This window comes from Canis aureus, chromosome 3 (assembly GCF_053574225.1).
Source record: "Canis aureus isolate CA01 chromosome 3, VMU_Caureus_v.1.0, whole genome shotgun sequence".
In the NCBI taxonomy this organism is placed as follows: domain Eukaryota; kingdom Metazoa; phylum Chordata; class Mammalia; order Carnivora; family Canidae; genus Canis; species Canis aureus.
The window spans coordinates 76,863,185-76,886,561 of NC_135613.1; the positions used below are offsets into that span (position 1 = coordinate 76,863,185).

Genomic DNA, 23,377 nt, shown 5'->3' on the forward strand with positions numbered 1-23,377 from the left:
GGTCATGAAATGCATATTTGTTGGGGCACCCGGGTGGCTCAGTCGGTTAAGCATCTGACTTCAGCTCAGATCATGATCCCAGGGTCCTGGGATCCAGCCCTGCATCAGGCTCCCTGCTCAGTGGGGAATCAGCTTCTCTCTCTCCCTCTGCCCCCGCTAATAAATAAATAAAATCTTAAAAAAAAAGGAATGCATATTTGTTGACCAGCTAATATATATTTGACGTAAGAGGAAAATAGAGAGGAGTCAGGCAAGATGCTCATCCTCAGAAAGAATACAACCCAACCTAGAAACAGACATCAGCAAATCGATGTACACCGGGGGGTTCCTGGGATTGGGAAAATAGCATGGGCTTTGGAGAAAGAGACTCTTATCTAGCCCTTTGTAACTAACTTGGGCAAGTTCGTTTCTTCTTTGAGCCATGGAGTCCTGGGCAAGCGAGATCTGTTTTGTAGAACTCTTGTGAGGAGTCGATGAAATAATCTATCTGAAGTAAATAACAAATAGAAGGTCTAATTAATGTACCATCTCTTCTCCCTCTCCTATAATATTAGTATGATATGACTAACTAGCTGAATGCATACTAAGAATAGTATACATTCATAATCCTAATATTTGGCACATTGTATCGTGGCTAACCGATTATGTGCCTATCTCTCATCTTAAACCCAGGTTTTCTTGAAGATAAGCAACCTCGTTAATAACCATTGGGGCTAATGGGCCCAGCCCAACACCTGGCACATGGTAGGGTATTCAGTAAATATATACCGAACGTATGGAATTAGCGAATGCTTAGAATAGGCACAGTCAGCACTGTTTTCTGCCATAGATAATTACGTAGAAGAACAGAAAGGTAAACTAATTTCTTCTTGATTATACAACAGAGGTCAAGAGTCAGATTTTTCTATACGGTCTGTACGGAGTCTGGCGCATCTAAAAACATAATTTAAAATCTTTCTAAACACGGTATATTTGGGAGGCCAGTCTGAAACAGGGCCTTTCCATGCATTTCTTTTACAGTTGGTTTAAATAATTAGGATATAGTAAACTCTTTATTCTCAACAGTAATGGAAACATAATTGAATCCCCCGGATTATGCAGAAGATCATATTGTCCATTGGTTTCAACTCCTCTTAAGTGGACTCAGTTAATTTCATTTTATCTTCCCTTCTTGTTTATTCTCAGGCAGAGAAACTGAACAGCTTTGACTTCCGCTGGCACCCAGTCAGTACTCCATAAGTATTTGTTGAATGAATAAATGATGAAAGGACTCTTAGCCACGACCACTCCCTAAGAGGCTGATTGTTTCTTTCATCAAGATGCCAACACCCTCAGCCTCTCCTTCACCCCTTTTACTGCATCTAGGCCATCTTCATCCCTTCATCTCTCATTAACACCCTCATCCCCTCACTCCTCCCACGTGCTGCAGTGCCCACTACAGCTGAGTCAGGCCCCCTCGACTCCTCGAAGGCGCAGCATTGTGTGAGAGGGTCTCTAAACGCCAGCGACATGACCAACACACATCCAGCCATCTGACTTCAGCAGGTGCTTACTGATAACCTTATTATTCATATCTTGCATTTTTCCTAGCATTGTGCCACCGTTTTCTCAAGTTTCTGTGTTTCCTCAGCCCCAGTCTTATTTCCTCCCAGCCCTTAGCATCAGCAGACCATGTCACCTCACTTGGAGTTGGGAAGCCAGCAGAGTCCATCTTGGCACAAGTCAGATCTGTCACACGTGTTTGCTAATCCCCTCAACTAGCTTGCTTATTTATAAATCTCTGTCCATCTCTGGTCCTCCCTGGGCTGTTTCTGCGTTGTCTCTCCACTCTTGTGTTGGCTGCTTCCAGAACTTCCATGTCCTTGACTCTGCTTTTGACTACTCTTCCAGTTATCTGTTGTATCTCCCCAAATTAGAAGTTTTAAACAACTCCATTTTATAACATCACACAATTTTGTCAGATGTTCAGGCAGGGCTTGGCTGATTGGCATCAACTGGGTCACTTGGCAGCATTCAGCTGAGGGTTGGTCAGAAGAGTGTGAACCAACTTCATTTACATGCATGGCACCTTGGTGAAGATGGCTGGAAGGTGGGTCTCAGCTGGCTTCCTCTCCATCTCCAAGGCGTCTCTGTGTGATCTCTCCAGCAGGGTCATTGGACTTCTTATTTGACACATCGGGGCTCCCAGAGACAACGTTATCTTAAAGACAAGGCTTAGAAATAACAGTGTCTCTTCTGACACAGTTTGAAGATCAAAGCGGGCCAGCCCTGATTCAGGGGAAGAGGAAACAGACTCAACTTCTCCATGAGAAGTGTTTGAAAGAATGTGCTGCATTTAAATTTTTTTTTACTGGCATAGTAAAGGACCACACTGCTCTGTGACCTGGGTTATGACATTTGACATAACTTTTTAAAATTATTTTAAAAATTATTAGGGGGGCCTGGGTGGCTCAGTTGGTTAACCGGCCCACTTTTCTTTTCTTTTTTTTTTAATTTTAATTTCATTTTTTAAAGAGATTTATTTATTTATTCATGAGAGACACAGAGAGGCAGAGACACAGGGAGAGGGAGAAGCAGGCTCCATGGAGGGACCCCGACGTGGGACTTGATCCCCGGTCTCCAGTATCACGCCCTGGGCTGAAGGCAGTGCTAAACCACTGAGCCACCCAGGCTGCCCACTTTTTTTTTTTTTTTAAGATTTTATTTATTTATTCATGAAAGACACACAGAGAGAGGCAGAGACACAGGCAGAGGGAGAAGCAGGCTCTATGCAGGGAGCCCGATGCAGGACTCGATCCCCAGACCCCAGGATCACTCTCTGAGCCGAAGGCAGGGGCTCAACCACTGAGCAACTCAGACATCCCTGCTGGCCCACTCTTAATTCCAGCTCAGATCATGTTCTCAGGGTCCTGGGATCGAGCCCTTCTTTGGGCTCCTTGCTCAGTGGGAAGTCTGCTTGTCTCCCTCTCCCTCTGCCCCTCCCCCTCCCCCTGCTTACTCTCTCTCTCTCTCTTAAATAAAAAACTCCAATAAAAAATATACAATAAATAAATAAATACATCTTTTAAAAATTATGAAATAATAAAAATTTTAATAGACTTTGTTTTTTACAGCTTTTGATCCCAGCAAGAATGAAAGGAAAATTATAGAGATTTCCCACAGACTACCTGCCCCCACGTATGCATAGTCTCGGCCATCAGTGAGGCCATAGTCACACCTCCTGATCACCCGAAGTCTGTAGTTGCCATCAAGGTTCACTCTCGCTGGTGTCCATTTTACGGGTTTGGACACATGTGTGATGACAAGCATCCACCATTGTGGCACCACACAGGGTGATGTCACTCTTGTGCAGTAGCCGTGGAGACGATGCATCATCCAGAGTTCCTCTATAAGGAAGGACTTGCTGCCCGTTGGTGGGGAATGCAGAGAGCAGTTTCCTGCTGGCAGCCTCTCGCAAGTCTGCCTCAGTTGCATGGGGCACGATTTTTCCGGAGCTCATGCCTTTCCCAGGGCATCTCACATGCGTGCCTGAGCCATGCGGGTGTATAGAGGCCCAGGCACTTTGGTCCGGCCACTTCTAACTGACACAAGACCATTCTGACGGGCAGCACTTACTCCAGAGCTGTCCTCTGGGTTGATGGAGGTCCGCGTTGTGCCTTTACTTCTCCCTTTGCCAAATGCAGCTCCTCCCTTCCCTTCACAAGTGTTGATCTTGCTAAGGAGACTGTCTCAGCACCTGGTTTCAGAGAACCTGCCTGTTACACATGTGCAATATGCAACTACATGTGCCTGCGCATAAACATACACATATTATATATGTACATATAGAACATATGCATCATACATGTATATATGCACATATAAAGGTTATATACGCACACACATCCTCTCACACACATGTACATTCACACCCATCCTGGTGTCTGAAGAGCTGCTTCTGTTCCCATCCAAGGCTAACCACATCTACTGGATATTGATTGCTCTCCTTTGCCCTGTACCTCATTCCTTCCTGGCCTGGTGGTCACAGCCCCATAATTGTTGTGAGAGAATGAAGAAGAGCTGCCTCTTCATCCAGGTACATTTTCTAAAAGTGACTACCAGCCCTAATTGTCTTCTCCTTCTTACTCTGACTATAGGGCTGGGCACAAAGTTCAGCCTGGGCCAATCAGAGTCTTCATGGTATTTAACAGGAACTGAGGAGAAAGGCTTTCTTTTCTGATGGCAAAGTTGGGAAGATACATGCCCGGGGCAGCCCATGGAGTGGGTCTGGGCTATGCTTGTCTTCAGGGGAGTGTGAAAGATTCCTAGAGGGCGGCAGGGGCAGGGGTAAGGCAGTGGTTCTGGAAGCGTCCAATCTCTGGGGACTGCCATCTCCAGCTGCATGCCTCTGCCTGTCGCTGGTCATGTAAGCCTGTGCGTTTCTGTTTGTGCCTAAGTTTGTTGATGAAGATACACAATCACTTGCAACTCAGAGTCATGATGAATAAGTAGATCCCTCCAGTGTTGCTCTCTAGTCTCTTTCTGTCCCTTACAGGACCCTTCTCCAATTATCCCACCTTCCAAGGTCTTTCCTCTGTTCCTCTCTACTGGCTGCTTTCCCTTTGCGTGAATTAAACACAGGCCTCCCCAGTGGATGGTGGAGAGAAGACTGCCCATTGAGCCCTGGGTCTCTTTAGCTAAATTCTTTTCACAGTGGGCCCCCCACACCCTCACATCCTTACTTCACTCTCTTAAACTCCCACCACCTGTCTTCTGTCCTCATCTCTCTGCTGAAGCAGCAATTTTGAAACTAGTTATCTAGCACTGGCCACAACAAAATCACCTTTCCTCAGTTTTATTATCTTAGATCTATTTTTGGCACATGACACTATTAAGCACTGACAACCTCCTCAACCCTCCAAACAACATGGTGTCAAACTTCCCTTCCTAGAGGCCCTCCATTCCACTGGCATTCCTGAGCAGTGACGTTCTGGTGGAGTCACAAGGGAGAAGATTCAGAGCGTCGGAGAGGAGGATGTTCTCCTCTACTTTGGAGTCAAGAGGAGCAGCAGCTATCCAGATGGTTTGGAGGTCAGTGGGGAAAAAAGTGGAGGGAACTTAGTTGGCTGCCTTTGTTCTTAGTAAAGAGTCAAAGCTATTGACCAAGAGTGTGGAAGGCTGGATGGAAATATTAGTATTGAAGAAAACGGGTGTTAGAAATATTGTAAAGAACAAATTAGCACATCCAAAAGAAATTGAATAATATGGTTATAAATCAGCAGCGAGGGCCTAGATAAGGTAGCCAGTTGGAATGAAATCAGCATAATTTCATCATTTTTGCCAAAAGTCCAAATTTAAGGGAAACCAATTATAGGGCAATTGCAAGCTTTGAGGCATCATGGGAGTGGTTCACCAGGGTCCAGACTAGATGAAGTTGAGGCCAGAAGAGGCTCTAGACCTCCAGACTAGGACAAATATTAGTTTAGCAAACTAGAGAGAAGGAGAAAGAATGATGACAAATCATTGGTAAAGCAGGGATCTTGAAATAGAAAAGCTCCAGCTGATGACATGACCCCTGGTGTGGCCATCCTTGGCACTAGCAGTTCTCAAATTGTGCATCAGAATCACATGGAAGCCTTGTTAAAGCATATTGCTGGCCCCACCTGCAGAGATTCTGATCCAGCATGTCTGGAGTGGGTATGAGATGTGCATTTCTAACAAGTTTTTGGTGATGCTGATGCTACTGGTCCAAGGACCATGCTTTGAGGGCTGCTGCTTTGCTGTGAGAAATAGAAAGGAGATGAAGATGGTGGTGACGAAGCTGGGATCTGACAGGCCAAGTTCATCAGTCATCAACAAAAACTTAGCGTACTGAAAGGTGCTCAAGGCTTTGAGCGTCAGAAGACTACATCAAGGAGAGTAGGGGGTTGCAGAGAAGAAGAGCTCACATGCAGTGGCTGCAGGATCATGCTCTGCAAGGGGGTTGAGAACAAGTGTGACCTTCTACAAATTGGGGCCAGGGAAGAGGAAACAGTTTCTTGGGGAAACGATTTTGAGACATATTTATAATTAAGGGAAAGCCACATTCCCATTTGGACAGTGAGGTACAAAGAATGCTGGTATCAGGATTTACAGCTATGTGGGAGTGTGCTCACTAATCAGAACACGATTCCACAGAACACCAAGTCACTGGGTGATTGGTGGAGCAGGTGCCATGGAGTCTGAGGAGTGGATGGGAACCTGGTTTGGATGAAAATGGGGCTGACAATGGGAAATAGGGAAGAAGACAAGGTGGGCGGGCTCTGGCTATGGACTCTACCTTCCCTATGGGGATCGAACCACCCCACTGGTGGTTGGTGAATATCTATGTGTGCTTTTGCTTTGAGAATGTCTTCTTAGCTTCTGATGATAGTAGTGTGACTGAGTAGAAGGTAGGCAAAAGGTGCTGTGAGCGGAGGCAGGAGGGCAGGCTGACACTATGCCTGTATGGATTTTTCTTTCTTTCCTTCTTTCTTTTGCCTTAAATGCTTTGCAGTATAGTGGCCACAAGTAAATATTTGTTGAAACAATTGATCCATATCACTGATCCCCTTCACTGTCCTCATTGTTGCATAGTGTGGCTTGTGTCTCATCACACATGGCACTGCATTAACAATTGTAACAGGAGGATGCTAATGGGGCAAACGAACATTTTGCAGCAAACAGCATTGGTCACTCTGCTGTAATAAGACCGAGCTAAGAATCAAAGTCCTTGTTTTCACTGTGTTTGTGACCTCGGCAGTGTTTGGGTCTATGATTTTTAAAGACTCTTGCAATTGAAAGCTGTATTGTGTAATGAAAAAAAGAAAAGAGTAGATTTAGAATTACATAGGTTGTGATCCTACTTTTAGATCAGCTCCTTAGACTCTGGAGAAGTTACCCACACCATCTTGTCCCAGTGTCTCTATCTTTTTGTCGTTAAAAGAAAGAAAGAAAGAAAGAAAGAAAGAAAGAAAGAAAGAAAGAAAGAGAAAAAGAAGTAAGTGGTCTTACAGGGTAGTTGCAAAGATTTAATAAAACAGCATTTCCAACATTCTTAAACACATTTCTGGGACATACCAAGTGTTCAATAATATGATTTACTTGTTTTTCTTTCCTTCCTCAGTCTCCACTTTTACCTTGATCATTCTGTACACTTTTGGGGGTCAGAGAACTATTTTTGCAGTAGGGAGTGCAGGATGCAGATGAGCAAAATACGTTTTGAAGCACTCACCTACACTACACTACTCCTCGCTGTCAAGGGTGTAACAGTCCTTGTTAGGCAGGAAACTTTCCTCCATGTTATTAAGCTCCCTTTTCATGAGTTACGTGCTTGTAAAGCAGGGCTTGGATGTTCTAGAAAGGGAAAGCTTTTCAGAAAAAAACAGGGATTACATTTCCCTGTACATACTCGCAAGTATGAAATTAAGAGGAAAAAGCTTTGCCAAGTCTGCATCGTGCCTGGACACTTGTTCTGAACCTGAAAGTTCTTGGCAGCTCTTAAAGCACGCACCTCCCTTAATCTGTCCCTGGATGGGACCTATCCGGGAAATTTATAGTTTATTTCCCCAATGCTTCATCTTTGTGCATTTCCCTGATGGTGTCAATTAGAGAAAGAAAGAAAGAAAGAAAGAAAGAAAGAAAGAAAGAAAGAAAGAAAGAAAGAAAGAGAAAAGAAAAAAGGTCTCTATTTCCAGTGTCCCTCATTTCCCGAGTACAAGCTGACAAGAACTTTGTCTGACACTGTGAATACGTTCAAACTGCTTCAAAACAGTTTGAAGAAAACCCTCCTTGAAACGAACTCTGTATACTTGCAGTGTCCCAGAGAAACTCGCTGAAAAGTCACCAAAGTGAGGGGGTAGGGGTGGGGGACCGCCATGCTTTCTACATAATTTTTTTCCTGTTTCAAGACTGGGGAGAGGAGGAGAACTATATCCTGTGAAGTCAAAGGTAGGGCATATTAAGGTTTTTTTGGCACTGCGAATTGCTACCATAAAGTTCAGACTCCAAAAAAAAAAAAAAGTCTTCTGTTCACTTCAGTTGAAAATAAAATCAGAATCGAGGGAGCCAACATCCTCTTTCACTTAATATGTAAATGGCGGTGCTGCCAGCGTGTGATTTACTCAGGCCTGTCTTAGTTTGTTTCTGTCACAGAATGCTTCTCTTAGGTTCCTTGAGTTAGATGCAGCAAGTCAGGAATATAAATTTATAGAGTATGATCATGAGAGAGCCGCCTTGATGTTTTTCTTTCTTACAATGGTGTTATGTGTGTGTGTACGTGTGTGTTTTCCAAAGGATATGACCCTGACTCTGCTGATTTTTTTTTTTAGATGTTTTGAGAGAAGGCGAGGCATTGTTAGAAGAAGTGGGAACGCAGAAAAAAATGAACAGAGTGACCTTGATGGTTTGGGGTGGCATGTTGTCTCCATCTCTTCTGGGAAGTGGTCTTTTTCTGTGGTGCATGATCCCAACGGGCAGGTAGGTTTGGGCCTGTTTGCAATAACCAATGTGATGCTCCACGTCCTTCTCTGGAGGGAGATATTAGAAGAACAACAATGACAGCACCCCTAAGGGCATGGAGGGGGGAAAGCCTAAGGAATCTGAGATATGAGGAGGTTCCAAGTAAAATAGGAACAAAAGCTGGGCTTAGCAGCCTCATCCTGGACTGTCTGTATCTTCCCCTTATCAAAGCACTGCCCTTGACCTTACTATTTGGCTTCCCGGTTGTTTGTGGGACCACTGCACACCCTGTTCCCCACAGATGGAGGCAAAGTCTGCATTCACACGATGAGACTTGTCTTCTCTCTGTAGGCTCTGTTCCCAGAACAGGCCGGCCTCGTTCGGATTCTTCCATTCAGGAGCACCAAAGCAGTCTGTATTTTGTCTGTAAGATCTCAGGGAAGCCTCCGGCCTGGAGGGTGATCCTGGTTGTTCTAGATGGGTCTTCCCGAGAGAGAGCAGTGTTCCATGGGAGCTGACCCCTTGGCAGTCTGCCCTTGAATAGGATTCATCACTTCACGTAGGACAGCAGATACTCCTTCCTCCATTACTACTTTGAAGGGTGGGGAGGAAGGAGTGGGCCATGAATATTTAATCAGGGAAAAGTAGGAGAGCCTTATTTGGAGAAACTACTTAATAGCAGTGCTGGTCCCTCCCCAGATGCAGGTGGATGCCACGTTGCCAGCCTAGCTCCAGACATTTGCAGGCTTTCATCTTTAATCATCTCTTCTGGGTTTGCTTTGAGTGGGGATCTACGAAGGCTCCTGTCTCTCCATCAAAACGCATCTCTAATTTAAACAGCTGTTAATAAGGGTTAAATCTGCAGGCTGAGCTGGCCCTTCACTTGTTACTTGCAAAGGGGGAAAAATCAATGGAGCAGGAAGCCAGAGGGGCGTCCATTTTGAAAAGCCGTAATGAATTACGTTTCCTTAGCGAAGCTGGCAACCTCCAGTCCTGCTCTCACAGCCTCCCTTTCACATATCCAAGCCCTCTGCGACACATCAAATTTAATGAGACTGCACAGATCTCAAATAAGGAAGGGGAGCGCTGCTGCTGGGGCACTTTATTAAGGAGGATCAGAGAAAACTCTGGCTTTTAAAAGGAGCCCTTAAAGGCAAAGGATCTTTTTGGGGGGCTGTGGAAGGAGGTCCCTGATTTCATTGTTTCATGTCCCCTCTGGTCTGGAGCACTTGACGACCTAATTCATCGTGAGCTCTTGGGGCTCAGCCTTAGCAAACAGGTCCCCGAACCTCAGGACCACTGCAGACCAAGAGGACTGGGAACCTTTTGATTTAGCGCCACCCCCACCCGCCTCAGGTCCATTAGAAGCAAATGGAGAGAGTAGCTTTCTGCAACTGCCTTCCATGTGATGAATCATTGTCATAACTGTATTTTCCAAATCAATAATTAAATCACTTATTTGCCCGATAGAACTGCACTTATGCAGATAGTGGGCGAAAGATTTTGAAATCTAGAAAAGCCGGTAGATGTGTTGGCCGCACATTTAAGAGTCAGAACGTTACCTGGGCATCAAGAGAACTTTTCGTTCATGTATCAGCTTTGTTGCTAATTTACAAAGCCTCTGTGATAAAATGCTATAACTCGACCTTCAATTTACTCGTTTATGAAATGAGAGGGTGAGGATAATCTACAATTCTCCACTGAGACTTCAGGCTCTGGATCAGTCTTGGAAAACAGAAGACACAATGGTGCTGAACCAGGGACACTGTGTGAGCTAGACACAGCTCTAGAGAAAAGCAACACACTTCTTTGGTGAGTCTTTCCTAGAGCCTCCCAGAAAAACTATTCTGGGATGCAGATCTCCAGGTACTGCATTCCAGAACTGTTTTCCTCTCCTAATCTCTGGTGACGACCAGATTTTTCTTATGCCCTGTGTAAGAAAAATAATGATAAAATGATAGCTGACATGTACAACACTGTGATCATGTGCCAGGCAGGGGGCTGAGGGGTGTATGAGCATTCTCCTGAGGGGCATGGGAGAGGAGAACCTGTGCTGGACCCAGCCCTCCTGGATTCAAATCACCTCTTTGCTATTTCCTGGCTGTGTGACCTTGGGCAAGTTACTTAATTAACAGTGCCTGGCACATAATAGGTGCTACAGAACTGCTGATGTTATGATCTCATCTCAACCTCAACTTATTCCCGCGAGGTAGGTATGATGATCTCCATCTTCCATACAGGAGCCTACAATGGAACACCAGGGTGGCTCAGCAGTTGAGCATCTGCCTTTGGCTCAGAGCGTGATCCCGGAGTCCTGGGATCGAGTCTCACATCGGGCTTCCTGCATGGAGACTGCTTCTCCCTCTGCCTGTGTCTCTGCCTCTCTCTCTCTGTGTGTCTCCCTCTCATGAATGAATGAATAAATAAATAAACAAATATATAAAATTGTATAGGAGCCTACAGCTCAACACCTGCCCTGAGATCACCGGGTTGGTGAGCGGTAGAGCTAAGAATCAAAACCTGAACTCCCAATCAGTTTGGGTCTTTTCAAGTCTTCTTTGTGCTTTAGTGGAAGTAAAATCAACCCATGTTGTTGAAGCAAGAATGTTTATTCTCCCCTCTACTCTCTATCTCAGAGCTCTTGGATTTCTCTTGGTCAACTTTCCCAGCCTTCCCTTTTATCCCTTTTTCTGTAGGTTTGCATCACAGTTCCTGTTTCCATTTCTTTTTTTTTTTTTTAATTTTTTTTTTAAGATTTTTATTCATGATAGTCACACACACACAGAGAGAGAGAGAGAGAGAGAGAGAGAGGCAGAGACACAGGCAGAGGGAGAAGCAGGCTCCATGCACTGGGAGCCCGATGTGGGATTCGATCCCGGGTCTCCAGGATCGCGCCCTGGGCCAAAGGCAGGCGCCAAACCGCTGCGCCACCCAGGGATCCCCATTTCTTTCTTTCTTTGTGTGGCCTTCTCTTCAAGGCCATTGCAGCTTTTCTTGGGGATTCCATTATGAGACTGGCGTACAATGTCTTGCTCTGCACCACTGATTGGGTGAGGAGGGAAGCCAACCAGCAGGAGAGAGGAGGGCAGTGCCCAGACTTCTATTGGGACTAAAAGGAAACCAACCGATCAAGTAGGCCTGGATGACTTTGTATCCCAGATGGCAGCTTTCTGGAACATAAAGGCCCAGAAGAGATAGCAGTTGAAAGGAAGGATGGTGAGATTAAATGTGAATATGGGAAAAAAGCCCTGGAGTATGGGTAGATGAGGTCAGAGAATGCAGCATGTACTATTGAGACCTTGTTGGGAGAATGCACTGGAAGAGAGCAGTGACATTCATTGTAACTCTTTGAGGGTAACTTTTGCTTAGTTTCGTCCCTATTGGGAAATAATATGGGGTGTTCAAACTGAAGAGTCTTGGAAAGGATGGCAAGGTGATGGAATCAGTTGCTTGGCCCATCTACGTCTCTGGACTCCTACCTTAGCTTGTGGTCTGATTTTATCTATGGGTAGACAGAAGAGAGATAACTTATGCACGTATGCATGTAGTTTGCAATGTTATTTGTTTAAAGTCAAGTTTTCTTTGTGTCCTCTGTCTTTGTTTTATGGCGGTGCATCCTCTTTCTATGCTCATGCCACCATCTTAGTCTTAAAGCTTCTTGTTAGAACCACGTTGTTTCTTCTCTCTTTGTCTCCTGGCACTTCCTGCAGTAAAGGGTACTGTCTGTGTTGACTACTTCCTTAGAAAAGTCTTTCTTGGTGTAACTGAGTGTTCCCAGAGGGGCCTTCCCTTTTTCTTCTGCCCTTTCTGGCTCTCAGCATTTAACCCTGGTGGTAGTCAACAGACTTTAACAATACACGGAATCAGAGTTATTCAGCTTGTGGTGAGCAATCTAGGGAAAATACCAAATTAATTAGTTATCATAGGTGGTAGCAAGTGCCTTTGCTTGCTCTAGAGAACTAGGTGTAGGGCTTCTTTTGAGACTGAGCTAGAAATGGAGCCAATGGCAGAAATCTGAGACATATCTCAGGAATACACTAATAATCTCTAACAAACTGCTATAATGTGAGACCACAATAGCAGGATCTTCACTCTACTTTGAAGCATTGACAATAGGCTTACCCCTGCATTTTCTCTGACCTTACTTCTGACCAATGAGGTAGGAGATGGAAAGGAAACTTCAAGAATACAGATAGACTTAATGTCAGTAGAATCCAGGTTTCTAAGCATAAGAAGTTATCTAACATGGAATTGGTGTGCTGGACCCTTGAATAAAGTGAACACCCAAGGTCTGCTTGACTTCATGGCTCCTGCAGATACACCACAGCCATCCAGGTATCTTTTTTTTTCTCACAGAGCCAAGAGGTTCATAATCTGAGCCACAAGAAAGCCATTTTTAACTGATAGTGGATAGTGGATATCTGTATTTATACTTCCACAGCCATGGGTTCATAGTCTCCACCTGGGGCACTGATATCTGAAGTGAGATACCATAAAGTTCACTGCTAACATGTTATGTGTTCACTGCTACCATTCTGCTCTAGTCTGACAGTGGTTTACAGGGCTCTAAAGACAGTAGATTGGAAGGAATCATAATACAACTTGCCTTGATTATCTCTTGGTTTTCCTTGGTTTTAAATTTAAATTTAAAAAAATTTGAATTTTTCCTCTTGATAAGTGAACATTTACTGATATTAATCCAGGATATGCTGTGTGCAGGGCTGATGTGATTTATGTGTCATGTGATGGACAGAATAAGGAACAGAATGTTCTACTTCTAACCAGGTACTTGAAGACACAGGCAAATAGGCATAGCTATTAGGCAAGTGAACATAACGTATCTGGGCCTCAGTTTCCATATTTGTAAAATATAATACCCACTTCATAGGTTTGTTTGGGAGATTAAATAAGATATTGTGTATAAAGCCCTTGGCACATGACATGATACATAAAAAGTACTCAAGCACAATAAGAATCCCTATCGATAATATGCATAATGAAAGCAGTGTAACAAACTGGTTGCAGACAAAGTGCATGAAAGAACTTGCTGAAGAAACACAGAGATCCATAAAGATCATCTTAAAGTTTAAGATTAAACTAGGGCTTTACAATGACAAAATTAAAGAAAAAAGAAAAGAAAAATCCCTCAAACTATCCGATCAATTCTGTGATTTCACAAGTGGTCAGTTTTGTGAAAAATACTTGTATGTATAAAATCATACTTGCTGCTTCGCTTACAACTATTGATCTACCAGATTCGGCAAGACACAGCCTGTGTGTGCACACAAGTGTGGTACAAGGGCAAGTGTTCCCTGCTGCTCTGCTCTTGTCGGAGATTGTGAACTTTGGCAAGTCTACTGGACTTTCTACAGGAAAATAATCTAGGATGGTTAAAAAAATGGAGACAAAGGTATGAAAAGCATCTAAGTTTTTAAAAACTAACACCAGCCCTTGCTGGCAGTAAACTAAGGGACTTGGCCATTGTAGATGCTGGCCAGGAGAGGAAGAAAGTCTCCAGAAGGGCATTTATAAGGGCGCAAGGGGACAACTTGACAATAAGCCCATTTTGCTACTCAAGGGCAACACTTGAAGACTGTTCAGTGCCAAAGCCTGGGAGAAGCCTGGGGACAAGGTTTAGATTGTAGCTTTCTGAAGCCACTTTGACAAATATAGCAAGAAGGAATTGGGAAGCGGTGGGTAAAGAGAATTCTGTTCTCTGAGCAGAGTGTCTCCTCCATCACCTGTGCCGCCTCTGCACATCCCACCATGCCATGCTGGAAACATCCCTAGGATGCTCTGTCCCTGGGCAGAGTTTCCAAGGCCTCCCCCGACAACCCAGAGAAGGTGAAATAAAGAAAGGAAACAAAAATGATGGGAGAGAGGAGGAAGGAAGGAAGGAAGGAAGGAAGCAAGGAAGGATCTCTTTCCAGGAAGTAAGGCATTTAAATGACTTAGGAAGCTTGAGTCAGAAAGTTGAGAGTTAAAAATCTAAAAAAAAAAAAAAAAAAGAGAGAGAATGCAAAACATCAAGACTCTTGGTGCCAAGAGGTTAGAGCTAGTGAAAAGCCAAGGACATTTGGCTGAGTGTGTGGTGAGGGAAGTGGTATTAAATTCAGGCATTTCAACTGGGCAACTTTGGGCAAACATCAAAATGAACAGGCTAAAGCCCTCGCTGTGGTGCGAGAGGTATGGTATGTGGGACAGTCCCCAGGGTCTGCCCTGCCCCCCTCCCCCGGCTCCCCCGCCCCCCACGTGACTCCCCCTCCTCACCAGGGCAGTGGAGGAATGTAGGTGGAGTCGCCTGGGCTGGGGCTCTACCGGGGATAACCGAATTCACAGGCTCTGCCGCCAGCTCCTGGGGGCTCCCAGAGACAAAGGGTTTGCAAAGCAGGGGGAGTATTAACCACTTTGTTTCTGGGTTCTGTCCCTAACTCCAACGTTTCAAAATGTTCCCTCGTTTTCCCTTAACATTTCCAACTCCTTTCTTACATCGTGTTTCCTTCCTGCAATTGACTTTGCTCCCAGGTTTCTGTGCTCCATGAGGACGACAGGTGTGTGTGTGTGGGGGGGGGGGGGCTTGATGAGGACAGGTGGGGGGGTGTGAAGGGGAGAGGGTCAGAGGAAGCCGGAAGGAAGAAGGACCCCACAACCCAACCTTCTTCAGCTGCGTGAAAATAATTCCAGATTTGCAAAGGGCTTTGGTGAGATTGATTGTTGCGGGTGGGAAGGGGGAGGTGATGCTGTGACATTGCTGAACAAGAGCTTTCCTCTCTCTCTTCCCGGGTGCCTGGGTCTCCCAGTCCCCCTGAGCCCGGCTACTTTTGAAGAGTTAAATCTAAGGGAAAACACAGTTTGGAGAAGGTGCTTCACAGAGGGCCAGAGAACAGGCTGCCTGATATTTACGTAATCTGGCAAAAGGGAGGCTGTGTCATGAGACAGAAGCCAGGGCTCATGAAATAGAGAAAAAGAGGAGAGAGAGGCAGGAAGGTGGAAGAGAAGAAAGGGAGTGAAGGAGGGAGGAAGAGAGAGAGAGCGAGAGAAAGAGGAAGCACATGAACCATAGTTGGAGGTCCCAGGAGGATAAGCAAACAGGGGAAAGGAGTAGAAAGAACCAACATAAATACAGAGTGCAGAATTTCTTAGCACAGTCTGCTGGAATTATGAATTAAACAGCCTAGCATGGATGTGAACTTAACCTTCAAAACACGGGCAAGTTGAAAGTTTAGAGCATTTAAAACATTTTCAACAACGGACCCTGATTTATGCCGTGAGACCACCCTGACCATATGAGCTTCGCAATCAAAGCAACAAGAAGTCAGTAGTTGAAATGTCATGTCAATAAGAACCCAAGAAAAGCAGGTTTCTGATCTAAGTGAAAGTGGACTGCAGCTCACGCTATGGTTTGCACCATGACTTATTTCTCATTGGGTTCTTATTTTGAACCCGACCCAATCTACCTCATAAAAGCTTGCAACTCAACTCTCAGGCTGTTTTCATGAGGAAAAGTCCCTTAAACCTTTTCTTCTCCCCCAGGGTCTTGAACTTCGAGTTTAGAATACATCCAACCGATAGTCGGGAAAAGCTCTGAGGCCTGCTTTGTGTGTGCACACACACATAGGTGCATGGTGCATGCATTTGTGCTCCAAGGTGGTTTCCTCTGCAAACTCACACACCCACAGGTTTATACACCTCACAAAGTACAAATGAGCATGTGTGATGAAAAGTCTCGAGCTCCCTTCCCCCTTGGAAAATGCTTTCACGGTGTTTCCAAGTGTGGCGCATCTCAGCAAGAATAAAAAATAGAAGGGATGAGGAAATGAAGGGAAAATATGCCACTCACTGAGTACCTACTGTGTGTGATGAATTGGGCCGAGCACACTTTATATGGAACGTTGCAATTCATTTGGTTTAATAGCTGCTTTTAGAATCATATTTTAACACATTGCACATCCGAAACAATCTCTTCTGGTAAACTGTCTGAGAGAGAGAGAGAGAGGCCATTTCTATTTGAAAAGCCAGCTGTGAGGAGCTGGAAGGCACACAGCTGCAGACAGCTGGAGGGCTGGTACTGTAACTGGATCCTTGGAGAAGTGAACTCTGGCTCACAGGCCCTGAGGCCGCATGTGGGAAGGCTTGTCAGCATGGAGGAGTTGCTTCTGTGTTCACTCGTCCAGGGCTTCGACTGCCTTTCTCATTTCTCTGATCCATCAGAACCGATCTGGAACATATAGAACCAAGTTACCTGAGAAACAGAGCACGTTACCCCGAGCCCTTCTCCTAACTTCTTAGCAGATTAGAGTACTGTGACTTTACCCTCTTAAAACGACTTCACCCCTCGCTCCCTCAGATTTGTGGATTGTCCCTCAAGATCTAGAAGGTGCTTTTGGTGTGCTCCAGCAGAAACGGGCCAGACCCTTGAAGCAAACGGGGGCTCTGAAAGAACATGGGGTTGGGGTGAAGAGAAGCCTCTCCCATTTGCCAGGGACATATTTGTCCTGTAGATGAGAAAGGTATCTATGCTTATTTCTCTCCATTCAGTTTTTCTACACAAAAAGAGTGGCTTGAGTTCTGGAAACACTGCCCAGTGATTTGACCTCACAAGAATTCTCTCATTGTAAATATAAAAAATAATATAGCTATAGAAAGCTAATAACCCCTCCCAACAAGAATCAACTTTGGACTTTGTCATTGAGACTTATCATTGGGTAAGAGAAATGCTTTTAAAGACAGGTTCTGAGCAAGGAGAATAGAAAGGCAGGGGTCAAAGGAAGAGCTCCTCATTTGACTCTGTGGCTGGGCCTATGGGTTGGGTCTGTAGGGCCACCCTTGCCACTTAGAAGTGCCCAGAAAAGCCAAAGTTCTTGTCACTCTCAGCATTCAAAGGTAATGCGCTAGAGAAATACTATCAAATGTCAGCTATGTGGTGCAGAATTTCAGACTACAGATAAGAAATATGTTTAGGGCTTAGGTGCCGAGGAGATCATCAAGTTGGTCAGGAAGTAGACTGTGAGGTGGGTCAAAGCAAAAAGGTTCAGAACATGAGTCGAGAACCTAGAAAGAGTGAGAGAGAGTTGGTACTTAAGTGGGAGTTGCCACATGGAAGTGAGCTGGGTCCGACACAAGGTTTTATCTTTTACACAAAGGGAACTGATCCACTGCCTGGAATGTGGGGAATACTACTGGTTTATATCTGCTTCGTAGTTAATAAGACCTCATTGCAGAGATCATCTCATTTTTACCTTTGGCAATGATGGAGGTAAGAAGAACAGGAGGTATTGTTCCCATTCAGTAGACACTGAAACTCGTTTTAAGAGAGATGAAGAGTTTATTCACAGGTATTGATGGCAGAGACAGCTCAAGAACTTGGTGCTCTACCTACTATATCATAGGACTCAAGAAAGTTATTTAGAAAGAATTGAAATACAAGATAAGGAAGAACTGGATGTGAGAAGCTTCCAGAATTTTGGTATTAGAAGTTGGTCAAGTTTTCCAGCAATGTTATCACTGACAGAAAGAGCTCTATCTTTTTTCTGCACCTTAGTAGTTTCTTCCAAACACATTACCGGAAGTAATTTATTTGACCCAATCTGATCTTCTGATCATCCCTGAACTCAGAAGGCAACTGCACATAAAGACAAAGAAGGGTCTTTCTCCCAAGAAGGAGGCCTAAGCCTGCCTTGCCTCTCTCTGAGGGTTACCAAAAATGCCAGAGATGACATATGCTAAAATTCTTCCTGAAGTGTGAAGCACTGTACATAATTATTCACTTGTTAAATGGGGAAAGGATACTTTTTAAGGGGTCCTCAGATGGCGTAGTTGATTAAGCATCTGACTCTTGGTTTCAGCTCAGGTCATGATCTCAAGGTCCTGGGATCGAGGTCCATGTCAGGCTCCACGCTCAGCACGGAGTCTTCTTGAGATTCTCTCTCTGCCCCCCTCTCTCTGCCCCTCCTGCTCATACTGTCTCTCTCTCTCTAAAATAAATAAATGAAATCTTTTTTAAAAAAAGGAAAATAATACTTTAAATGCCCACGTTGTACTAGATATCATGTTAGGTGTTAGAGATACCCAAATACAGAGCAAAATATAACACAATATAAACAAAATATACCTGAATAGAGAATATTTTTAATCTGGTGAAAGCAAAAAACTCATTGCTTTGTTATTTTGTCAGAAACAAAATAGCCCATTCTTTACTATACCCCAAGGAAGCAGGTATTATTATCCCAATTTCTGGGTGAACTATGAGGTTAAATAACCTGGCCAGGAAGTAGTACCTGAATTTGAAGCCTGAGATTTTGACTCCATGGCTCTTGCTCCTGAGATGAGCAGGGATAGAATCAGAGCCACAGACCATGACAGAAGGGTAGTGATGGGGGAGCTAGAATAGCTAGGCAGAGAAGGAAATACTTAAAGGTTGATGAGGAATTTGCCAGGAGGCAAAGTGATGGATGGTAGGGGGTCCCCCCCAGGCTCATAGAAGAGCATGTAAAATACGGTGAAGGAATTGTGGGTGTGGAAACCAAAAAGCAGCAGCCAGCAATGAGGAGCTGCTTCCTCTACCTCTTCATTTTCTTGGTTCATTTCTTATGGTTTAATATCAATGTATAGAAAACTTCTGCTTTGAATTTCAGTGTTTGTCTTTCCATTGAGTAATAATTCCATTCAAGGAAAAATCATTCTGGGTGGTAAGGAGGTCACTATTTATTTATTTAAGATGTGGGCAAACTCCTAATCAAAACTTCTACCATCATCTAAGCTGGCATTTCCCCGATGTGCTTTGTAAAAACTTTTGCCTACGGCTTTCAGATTTGGTTTGCTAGTTAAAATAATATAATTTGGCAATTGCTGAGGCTTTGTGTGCATCTGTTGTGTGTTTAAGTGGAACCTCATGGAGGATTTGGAAACTCAGGTCACGACGGCAGCTTTAGAGCTACCTCCCGTTGGAAATACATGGTAGGATTCCATCATTTTCCATTACCATCTTCAGCATAATGTCACCGTCTTCACCATCATTGTAGTCAATGCCTTCAGTCGTGGGTTCTGGAGACTTCAGTTGCCATTAGGGACCACGGGCTATTCCCTCTGGGGGAGAACTGTTTGGAATGTGTATTGATAAGGTCAAACAGAAACAGGTAGATGTGCATGCAGGATGCAACAAAGACTCCAGGAAACTCTGAAACAAGTTAGAAGTTTGAACATCTATAGAAGTTTAATTGGCAAGGGGCTTTGTATGGGGTGATGGGAAGTGGTGCTGGATAGGGAAGCAAACTAGCATATTTGCATACTTTCTGTCCTCGCTTAAACTTCTGCTGTTAAGTTAGAAACTTATCTGTTAGCTATTTAACATTCAAATCTATCAACTTTAGAAGAAGTAATACGTATGCCAAAAGTGCTTTATGATTTATAAAGTTCTGATGAATGGCGAGTGGTTCCCACTTTTGTTTTTGAAGAGAAGGCCCATGTTTATTCTTTTCAGGGTCTGAAAACCAGGTCTCAGAAGTTTGATGATTTGGACAGAATCTCTGGACAAATGAATAGAAAAGTATAGAACTAAAATTCAGGTCTCATGACTTACCTCTCAGTGATTTTTAGAAGAGATCTTGTCACCTGTCTGTATCTTGCTTTCCCTAATTGGGAAAAGCTCTTCGCAGAACATAGGATTTCAGGTAGAAATATGGGGGGCAGAGTAGTTCTGTAAGCAGAGCCTGGTTGTAAGGCCAGAATCTCTGTCTCTGGAGACCTAAAAGGAAAGTTAACTTTTGGATGCGATTTACCAGAAGGCCTCCCCATCTGGAAGCAGGGGTGTGCCAAAAATGTTCTTGCTAATGACCTATGATCTTGAGATTCTGTTGAGTGGGATTTCTTGTCTTCACAATGACAAAGCAAATGGAGGAGGATGTAAACCTCAGTCATTCTTATTATTTCTATTTACCCAGGCAAAGCATTGTTAATGTTACTACATAAATGAGTCTAATTAGGAACATAAGTCTTGGACTGCAGAAAATCACTTAGCCGCTCTCCATGAATGCTGAGTTTAAAGGAAATAGAATTAAAATGCACTATCAGTTTCTCTCTCTCAGTTTCCCACCTCTCCACCCCTCTAATTCTCTACCCCAGTAATTTCCTTGACTCAGTAGTCCCCATCAGCATCTTACCTTTTGGATTTTCCTCTCGATGCATTCTTTCTAGTCTTTCCCTATGCCTTACAGATAATATGAAGCAGATATCTTTCAAAAGTTACTTCTGCTTTGCATGGTAAATCATTTCCAGAGGCAAACTGTTCTCTTTTGTTCAGCAGGACTCCCCCCGCCCTCAGGTCTCATGTCGATCCATCCATTTAGCCATCCATCTTAAATAACAGTTTATCAAGAGCAGAATTATGCAGACCAAGCATTAGCCAACACACAGGGAACATGCTGTAACATTTGCACCCACCTCCCTAACTATCCAAGTTGGAGGACAAGGAGCTATGTTCAGTTTTCAGCAGAATGCACATATGAGGCTCTCCATAAATGCAAAATTTGTGGGCATACACCATTGATAGTATCCTTTTCTAGAGGCATATTCAGTTGAAAGGGATTTTTTTTTGTATCTTAATTTTCTTAAATTTTTAAAATTTAAATTCAATTAGCCAACATATAGTAGTATATCATTAGTCTCAGATGTCGTGTTCAACAGTTTATCAGTTGTGTATAACCCCCAATACTCACTACACCACGTGCCCTCCTTAATGCTCATCACCCAATTACCCCATCCTCCCACCCACCTTTTCTCCATCAGTTTGTTTCCTATAGTTAAGAGTATCTCATGGTTTTTCTCACTCTCTGATGACTTTCTATTCAGTTTTCCCTCTCTTCCCCTGTGATCATCTGTGCTGTTTCCTATATTCACATATGAATGAAACTATACTATTATTGTCTTTCTCTGATTGACTTATTTTGCTCAGCATAATACCCTCCAGTTCCATCCTCGTCCATGCAAATGGTAAGTATTCATCCTTTCTGATGGCTCAGTAATATTCTCTTTATCCATTTGTCTGATGATGGACGTCTTGGCTCTTTCCACAGTTTGTCCACAATGTGGACATTGATGCTATGAAAATTAGGGTGCAGGTGCCCTTTCAGATCACTACATTTGTATCTTTGAGGTAAATACCTAGTAGTGCAATTGCTGGGTCATAGGGTAGCTTTATTTTTAAAATCTTAAGAAACCTCCATATTTTCCAGAGTAGCTGTACCAGCTTACATTCCCATCAACAGTGTAAGAGGGTTCCCCTTTCTTGGCATCCTTGCCAACATTTGTTGTTTCCTGTCTTGTTAATTTTAGCCATTCTGACTGGTGTAAAGTGGTATCTCATTGTGGATTTGATTTGTATTTCCCTGATGTGAAGTGATGTGGAGCATTTTTCATGTGTCTGTTGGCCATTTGCATGTTTTTTTTTTTTTTGGAGAAATGTCATTTCATGGGCACAAAAACAGACTCATAGATCAATAGAACAGAATAAAGAACCCAGAAATGGACCCTCAACTCTATGACCAACTAATCTTCAACAAAGCAGGAAAGAATATCCAATGGAAAAAATGATGATCTCTTCAATAAATGATCCTATGAAAATTGGACAGCCACATGCAGAAGAATGAAACTGGACCATTTTCTTACACCATACACAAAGATAAACTCAAAATGGATGAAAGACCTAACTGTGAGACAGGAATCCATAAAAATCCAAGAGGAGAATACAGGCAGCAACCTCTTTGACCTCAACCACAGCAACTTCTTGCTAGACACATCTCCAAAGGCAAGGGAAACAAAAGAAAAAATGAATTATTGGGACTTCATTAAGATAAAAAGCTTCTGCACAGTGAAGGAAACTGTCAATAAAACTAAAAGGCACCCTATAGAATGGGAGAGGATATTTGCAAATGACAAATCAGATAAAGGGCTAGTATCTAAGATCTATATAAAGAACTTACCAAACTCAACACCCCAAAAAACAAATAATCCAGTCAAGAAATAGGCTGAAAGAGATTTAAAAAAATTTAGCTCCTGTCAGGGTGGCTGGGTGGTTCAGCAGGTTAAGTATCTGACTCTTGATTTTGGCTCAGGTCATGATCTCAGGGTAGTGAGATGGAGCCCTGTGTCTGGCTCCACACTGAGCATGTAATCTGCTTGAGATTCTTTCTCTCCCTCTCCTTCTGTCCCACCCTGCTCTTTCTCTCTCTCTCTCTCTAAAAATAAAATTTTAAAAAATCTTTTAAAAAAGTTGGCCCCTGTCTTTCTCTCTAGGAGGTTGATGTATTAGGAAAATCATGAATTAATTTGAAATACTTCATAATAAACTACGAGATATTAAAACAGAGAGGTAGATGCCTAAGAGGCTGTGCACAATTAGGGAAGATTTGCATTGATGAAAGGTAGCTCATTGAAGAATTAAACTGGGCTTTGAAAGACAGCTGATATTTGGATAATTAAAAAGGAGGATAAAGGACAATAATAGGGAGAATGTATTATTTTCTAGGCTGTGTTCTACTCTACACACACACACACACAGATATATGCACTTATGTCTGTGTATCTGTTTCTCTATATATACTCATTTAATCTGTATAGAAACATATGGTGTGGTACGTTTATCTACTCATTTTGCAGATGAGTAAATTGAATAACAGAGATTTTCAGTAACATAACTAGGAATTGGCAGTCAGAATTTGAACCTAGACAGATTAGTCATAGGGCATATGTTCTTTACCATTGTGCAATAGGATTCCCACAGGTAGACAAGATGAATGGAATAGGAAAGGTTAGATGGGACAGGCCTGTGGAAAGAAAGAATCAACCATGGCTGAGGGAAGGGTGTTAGCATTCTTTACTTCACTAAATAAATGAATCTTTTAAGTATTCAACCAAATCTCTACCA

At 43.4% G+C, this 23,377-nt stretch overlaps 1 protein-coding gene and 1 long non-coding RNA gene across 9 annotated transcripts in view; one reads left to right on the forward strand and one right to left on the reverse strand.

Annotated features, from left to right (window-relative positions):
- Positions 1-208: 208 nt before the first annotated feature.
- Positions 209-4,366, reverse strand: LOC144311429 (uncharacterized). The gene is made up of 3 exons (XR_013377013.1): positions 3,999-4,366; positions 3,168-3,736; positions 209-487 (listed from the first exon to the last, which is right to left on the reverse strand). It is a non-coding gene; the product is annotated as an uncharacterized LOC144311429 (long non-coding RNA).
- The window catches only part of LOC144311427 (uncharacterized), a 130,772-nt gene continuing 110,773 nt past the window's right edge, over positions 3,379-23,377 (forward strand). For 3 of the 8 annotated variants that reach the window (XR_013377012.1, XM_077893902.1, XM_077893901.1), the window contains exons 1-3: positions 3,379-4,075; positions 4,931-5,070; positions 8,328-8,475. Coding sequence is in view for 6 of the 8 variants with exons in the window: in XM_077893902.1 (XP_077750028.1) it covers positions 3,845-4,075; positions 4,931-5,070; positions 8,328-8,475 (519 nt within the window). In the remaining 2 variants the exon portion in view is untranslated. The remainder of the gene's footprint in view (positions 4,076-4,930; positions 5,071-8,327; positions 8,476-23,377) is intronic. The other 5 variants (XR_013377011.1, XM_077893903.1, XM_077893905.1 and 2 more) reach the window with 3 other exon arrangements.